We start from the raw sequence: 7663 nt of genomic DNA, 5'->3' as shown, positions 1-7663 counted from the left end.
CCTGTAGTGGCAACTCACAGCTGTAGCTTCTAGTCAGGCTTCTGCTCACCAGCCCTATAGTGGCAAGTCACAGCTGTGTAGGTTGGGAACAGTTAGAGAAAGTTTTTAGCCTTAAGGTGTGGCTGCTTCATACTCCAGCTAGTACTAACACCAACAAATATTTGAGCACTTCAAAGTGCAACATGTAACAGGGACCTAAGAAACAGAACTTTCTGCTGTCTGTAATCTAGAAATCTTTTGCCAGCTGCCTCTCACATACAAAGGTTGTAGGTATTATTCCTAGTTGGCAGGAAAATATGCAGAAGGTTGTGAAATGACAGATGTCCTACTCAGATCAACACAGAAGTATGGCATCTTGGTCCATGCTACAAAAGCCAAGTGTATAATTCAGCCAGATATATATCTGTAGACTGGGGAAACACAGCATTCTGTGGATTAAGAATATATTGTTTAGGATGTTTTGTTTCAAGGTTAGATGCAATGTTTTCCCATTCTTCCTTCTACAAACACACACACTATTTCCCTCTCTTCTCCTTTGTGGTTGCTCCCCTTCTCTTTGCACAAACCAAGTACAGGCTATCCTCAGGATTCCCTGTTTTCTGGACTCTTCAACCTAAAATACAGAAATTCAAAGATCTTCCACATATATTTGTAGAATGTGTTGGAGCTGGCTATCTATGATGACGATGTCGTTACTCAAGATGACCATCTCTTCAATGTGCACTTTGATGTGGCCAAACTTCCATTTGGAGAACCAGTCCTCATGTACTTTAAGTTGGACAACCAGGTGAGTCTGAAATAACAGAAGGTTTGGGTAAACAGGCTGAGCAGGTTCAGCTGACCTTCTTTTTGCCCCATCTTTTTTCCCACTCCCATGAATTTGGCTTTCTTCTACCTGACCAATTCTTTCACACTGCATGTTTGCCTGGTTCCCTGCCTAAAGTGTTGATAGGAAGCCATTTCTGCCTTCCTTCCTGTATATTTAATTGTCCAATCATACAGTGGGGAATATTGTCTCTTTCTCAAGCCTTGTAAGTCTTTTACCAATGGGATTTGGTCTCAGAGCATTTGGAGAGCATTTTGGCAAGAGAGGGCGGTAAATGCTGGATGCCCTTGACAGAGCTGTTTGTTTGCTACATGAGTTTCCTATGTGAGTCTGTTTGCTACAGGTAAACCTTAGCATAGATTACCCACGCACATGGATTTCACATGTCGTTCATTGTTAGAACTTGTTGTCATTAAGCCAGCAATTATGGAATAATAGCTCTGCAATCTAGAACAGACAGTGCAATAAGCTAGCATAAAAATAGCTGACTAATTACATATGTTGTAGCACCAGTTTTCGATCGTGATTCCCTAAATAAAATTTCCAAATCACACAATTAGTCAGTTACATTGATAACTGGGCACATACATTTCCATTTAGAATGCAAATACAAACATGGAAAGTGGTATTTTGAAAACTGGGACCTGTATTTTACAATCACCTTCTAAATGATAAATTACAATGAAATATATGGCTGGAGAGGAGGGACAATCAACAGTGAAGTTTAGGAACAAGGTATCTACCCAGTGTTTGTGATCATTGTGGGCATATGTTCTAAGATAAACAGTATGGGCTAGGAAGGATGAAAATAACTTCTGTGTATACATGTGAAGAATCTCCATTGTGCTTTTAACATCCTCTAGGAAGTTCAAAATAACAAGAACATAGGTCTTCAGGAATCATAGTGAAAGCAGAAACTGTGTTGCAAGTACATTTTTGAAACCTTGAAGAGCAGCAATAAATTCTGACCCTATCAGAAATTGAAGATAAATGGGCAGAAGTTCCCTGTCTACCTAGGTCAGGTTTACAGTCATCAGGGGAAGTCATTTCAAAGGAGAAGAATCATCCCATAATTCAGAGGCTCTCAATTTTTGCAAATCTGAACAGAGAGATTGTTTTGCCTTCTAATATCCTAGTGGTGATCCTGTTAGCCCCACAGAATGCCTGTGATGACTACAACACTTGCTCACATCCAAAACTATGGTAATAAAATCTAGGCACATCTATACATGATGTTTTAAAATGCATTAGCCTAAGTTAATGCACATTAAGGGCATGCATGTCTACACATGTATGCCCCTAATGCACATTAAAAATGGCAAATTCAGGCTATTTGCACCTAAATTTGATACCTGCAAATTTAGGGGCAAATCGTTAAAGCACATTAACGAATGTGTAGATGAGTTAAAGCATATTACTGCTGTGTGTGTCAACTGACTTGGGACTAACTTTAGTCCCACGTTAGTCCACACGCAGTGTTAATGTGCTTTAATGTCTTCAGGTGTAGATGCCTGCCTAAACCCACTTAATGCGCATTAAGCTAATGCACATTAAACTTAGGCACACTTAAATGCACATATAGACATGTCCTTTAGGTAATTCTAGCTATTTTTAATGTGATAACAGTATTTTGTCTCCTTCAAAAGTATATATTAACCATATAGTATCCTTCTCTTCAATTCATCTTCTCACGTCCCAGCTTTCCTTCCCATTCCTCTGCACATGATTTTCTACTACCTGGGCATGTCTACCCAAAACTCTAAATGTGTAGTAGACTAATTCCACTGCACATTAGCAGCAGAAGCCGCTAATGTACAGTAAAATTAATCTACTGCACACTAGCATTACTAAAAAAAAACATGTGCCGGTGCTACTGTACATTGAGTTAGTACCTATTATTACAGGTACTAAACTTAATGCGCAGTAATAATGTCACATTAATGCACATGTGGATGCACCCCCAATACCATTCTTTTACAGTCCTGTATGTGCTGCCCTTATGCCAGATTTTCCTTCTACTCTAGTGCCCAGATGATGCTGCTGAGCAACTGGTTTTCCTTTTCCACTGCTCTCTTGCTCAAATTTTTTAGTTGTCAAGTTATCCTTTTCCCTGCCTGCCCAAAATAGCCTCTTGTTGGAAAGCTTCAGTGCCACTGACAGCCTCTTTTTTCTCTTCCACTGGGGTGGTGTGACCTGGCCTGAAGTTCTACCAGTAGCACTGATCTGTGAGAGCATCTTGTTTTGTTTCCTTCTACTATCCAACAGTTGTTCCCAGTAGAGGCTGACACACCAGTTCCTTTTCTTTGTTAGTAGCTTACAGTCATCCAGGATCTTCAAATCCCTAAAGAGCCTTGATACTTGCATAAAAGCAGCTGGAAACAATAGAAACTGGTACCAGTCCTCCATGGACTACCACTAAATACTCTGTGGATCACCACAGACAAGGCTGTTTGGGTAAAAGAACTATGTCTGCCTACGTCCTTAGATCAACACGGCTACAACCTACACCCCTGAAAACTGTAGATCATCTATAAAGTATAAGCCACCATTTGAGAATAAGTGGTATAGTAGTAACCACCTATATTTCCTTTCTTTTTAAATGTCTTTCTTTTCTTTTTTTCAGGGGAAGGAAGAACTAGAGGTGGAATTTACATTGGAACAAATGTGAGTAAATGTTAAACAGTGCAGAATCTGCAACAGAAGCAACAGTTAAGATAGTAATAAAAAAATTTATCTAAGTAGTCTGGAATGCACCATTCTTTGACACTACTGATAAAAAAAATGATTTCTAATGAGATTTATGGCAAACTTACTCTTCCAGAATGTTGTAGTCTGTTTCATTGACAGACAAGAGAATTTCATAGAGAAGGAAGAACAGTCAAAAGTTAGAGGGTTTTCTTTCCAGTGCTGAGAACTCACTAAGGCATGATAAGCTGGGAAGTCAGCACAACATAATTAGTGGGATAGTCAAATTATAATTTAGTTTCCTAATTTCACTTTGGAGGAATTCTTTCCTGTTTGTGGTATAATGATATTTTGGATTAATGTATCCATTTTTCATCTGGAACTCTGGCTTCAAATTTCTAATTTTGACCCAATGAACCTGCGTGGAATCGCAATGTGGCACAAATTAGGAAACTACTTGGTTTGATTCAGTGAGAATTTTCTGTTAGCTGTACTCCAGGACATAAATAGCAGGTGCTTTAGTGGTTGTGCCTTGACAAAGCCATATTGGGAAACAGGTCTTTTAGAATTATTCCTTTCAGACCCAACGCTTCTAAGGTTAACCAAGATACTAAGATAAGCAAGATAAAACTGAAAAGTGTGGCTCATTAAATATGCTGTATGAGTAATTAAATATGTTTTTTTTTTCTTTTGTTTCCTAGGCTTGGTCCACTTGAAACCATTGTCACCAATGGAGTACTAGTGGTAACTTCTGTGTTCTGTGATCTTTCATTATTTGTAGCAATACCTCCAATATAGGTGGAGCAAGAGAGGCTGAGCTGGCCCAAAGTCAGCAGAGAAACATACTGTAGTGCTAAGAGGAGCTGAGAATGAACTGATGTGATTCTACTTTTAGTCATCTGCTTCACATTATTTCCTCCTTTGTATCATGCATGATGGGGACTATGACTTGAGTAGTTGCGAGGTGCCCAAAGGTAGCATTCTTCCAATATTGCAGAAGCAAAACTTGGAAGTGATTTGGTTATGAGTCTCCTTACAGCTGGTTCTCTTACCCCATTTTCCCAAGGGAGACAGAGTGATATTATGTAGGTATTAACTTCTTCCTGGGCAACAATACTGCATAATTTCATACAGTATCAGTGGATCGGACTGGGAAAATTATGGGCTTTCCCACAGGAATTACTCCTAGGCTATTCCCTAACATTACCAACACTTAAACATTTCTAATGCTTCACACAAGAAGTCTTCCTAACAATGACATCTGTTCTTGCTTTTTCTCCCACTCATTTTATCCTTTCCAACCCAGTTAGTATAATATTAAGAAAAAAACTGTAAGTTTGCCTAACCTTATAGTTTCTAAGCTAGAAACTCTGTACTTTGTCACAACCTGCCTTGTTACAGTTGATGACTGATAAAACTCCCCATGGAGTCCTTAATCAATAATAACTTTGCCTTGCTCAGCCATCTCAGGAATTTATTTTTCCTAGGGGTTGGGCATGTTACCTTCATAGCAGTCAGTCTACATATCCATTGTGATAGACCAGGGTGGGAAATGGGACCTAAATACATGATATTCCCCATCCTGAGTTATGGTGTTTCTCTCTATTTATAGTCTCGTGAAATGTGCTGCTTGGAAGTTCAAGTGGATGAGAAGAAAAAGAGAAGGAAGCCTTCCTCAAGTAAGATTACTGCTTCACAAACTGGCTATATATGACCACTTAATAATTCAGTTAAGATAACTGGTCATTCTGTCTATCACTTAACCTAAGTGAGTGATCTGATATAGTACTGAAACATACAAACTTTATACTAGCAACTAGAAAATGTCATAGATTACATTGAGTGCATCAGTATAGTTATATACAAATAAACTCTTTTAAAGCAGCATTCAACTTGAGATTTAAATCACATAAAGTAAAACAATCAGAGATACAGATCTCACAGAAACCTGAACTCTGCTCCTTTACATGAACTTGTGTGTAACACAGCAGGGATTTCATTACATGACTATAGAGCTTCTGTGAAATAATTCAGAATATGATATATATGCATCTGCACTTTGAAAAAAGAATGTAATTTCTTTGCGTACAATTTGCCAAACAGTGAACCATGTTGTCCGGGTCTATATTCATTTAATGAGAAAAAAGTCTGTTCAAGAGTGTAGAATGATAATTGATTTTAGAATCATAACTAGAATTGTCTGTCTTCAGTCTTATTAAAATCTCAAATATGATGTTGCATTAATGTTGTTTTTCCATATTCTATTGTGTGTGTCTTTAGAAACATATCACAAAGTCAATGCAATCCTTTCTAGTTCTTTTTGGCTATTTCTTTTCTAGTAGACCACTACTAATATTATTTGTATAGTGCAATAGTATCTTGGAGTTTCATGACCCCTAGGCATGTACAAACCTACAGGCCCAATCTTGTCTAGAAGGCAAAATAAGCTCTTTGTTGTTGTTCTCGTTTTAAATCCGTTTTTTAACATGTTGTAATTAACACAATTTTAAACTCTATTTAGCAGTTAAGGAATGTTTACATGGTGCAGTGCCATACAGAGATACCTGAGCTGCCTTGTATACCAGAAGTGGTAAAGACATATTAATACAATGCTCCACCCAGCTTAATTCACCCTGTGCTAATGCAGGATGGAACACTGTGCTAATTTGTGTACCTCTTCATGGTAGTGAATTATTCTGTATAAACACATACTTAGTTTCTGAGATACATTGAAAGCCTTTTTTCATCTTCTTGAAAGTTATTAGAGTGCTTGTACACATGACAGGGGGTTAGTCCTTAGGGTTGCATTCCTTGCCCCCTAAATTGAAATGGCGGATTTTTAATTGAAACTGTGGGAATTTATTTTTCTGTCACTATTACAAAAAGGGGCCCAATCCTTTTTTTTCCCCAGCGGAGCCTACCTGTGGCTGAGGGCTGAGCTGCTAGTGGGCTGAGTGGTCCCTGAGCTGCAGGGGACCCCAGTCCTTCCCAGGCAACACCCCCTGGAGCCACCCGGGTGGCCTGCTAGTGGGCAAATGTGACCAGATTCAACTTTTTCCTGACCCTGAGCTGGGACAGCACCCCCCAGCCATGGAAGAGGCAGGCAGGCTCCTTTGAGAAACAAAAAACAGGGCCCCTCACCGCTTCTGCCTTCCATGGGACCCTTTTTCCTGCCTATCTCTCCCACAGCCAATGTGCGAGTTGACTAATAATTGCAATGCATCATTGCGAACTAAACTACATGGGGATGTAACTTAGTTTGCAATGATTCAAATTAATTTAAAACCCCCAAAACTCTTGCATGTGAACAGTGTGATACCATTAAACCACACAAAGTGACATTTTCATCATGTGTATATGGTAATAGTATCATATGTACAAGTGCCCTTAGATTCATCTTTGCACCTGTATAACAAAAAAAAAGTTTGTTCTAAAAAAAATTCAAACTTGGTATGTCATGAATGAAGAAATGTAATAGGGATATGGTGAATTTCAGTACTGTAACAGACCATGACCAATCAACACCATTTTGAAGGTGTTAGACACTGTCAAAACTGAATAATAAATGGTACTTAAAAAATGTGGTCATTTCTAGAGGTGTTATTGCTGTGGTAGTCCAAGGAATATGCAAGAAGCAACATTTGCTTGCTTTATTGAATCAGCTGAAGAGAAATTGGGAGAGAACCAACTAAAGAGAGATGGGTTTGGAGAGATGTTCCTGGTGAGGGGCATTTTAAGCATAAAAGCTTGTCTATTAACTCTCCCAATCATTTCAAATGATATTATTTTAGCTAACGGTCATTTTTATCAAACACCCCTTCCCCAGATTAGACAGGATATTAGTAAGAGAAGTCCCCACTCTGAAGAGCTGACAGTATGAACAGAAAGAACACGCAAAATGTTTGAGAAAGGAAGCTGAGCAGAGGGTGACATTTAAAAAAACGTTTAATTGATTTAGAAGCCTAAGTCCAGTTATCAAATCAGAATTATCCAGGGCTTCCCAAACTGTGGTACATGAGCATGATAGTTCATTTTACTGTATTTTTTAAGAAGCTGGTATATGAATCAATAGCTTTTGATTAGCTCAGATTCTAATCAACCTGTAAAATGCCTCCAGTTTGCTTTAATTCCCCTATAAGACCCTCTTTTTTC

General features: G+C 38.6%; 1 protein-coding gene across 1 annotated transcript in view; it reads left to right on the top strand.

Moving 5' to 3' along the window:
- The window catches only part of LOC109298787 (cytosolic phospholipase A2 epsilon-like), a 45050-nt gene that overhangs the window by 14395 nt on the left and 22992 nt on the right, over window positions 1-7663 (top strand). The window contains exons 5-8 of the mRNA XM_019519065.1: window positions 656-787; window positions 3450-3490; window positions 4213-4255; window positions 5124-5190. Of these exons, the coding sequence (XP_019374610.1) occupies window positions 656-787; window positions 3450-3490; window positions 4213-4255; window positions 5124-5190 (283 nt within the window). The remainder of the gene's footprint in view (window positions 1-655; window positions 788-3449; window positions 3491-4212; window positions 4256-5123; window positions 5191-7663) is intronic.

Source organism: Gavialis gangeticus, unplaced genomic scaffold (genome assembly GCF_001723915.1).
Source record: "Gavialis gangeticus isolate Ggan-Ray unplaced genomic scaffold, GavGan_comp1, whole genome shotgun sequence".
NCBI classification, from domain to species: Eukaryota; Metazoa; Chordata; order Crocodylia; family Gavialidae; genus Gavialis; species Gavialis gangeticus.
The sequence above is the reverse complement of the archived record's forward strand: the minus strand, read 5'-3'. Positions and strand labels throughout refer to the sequence as shown.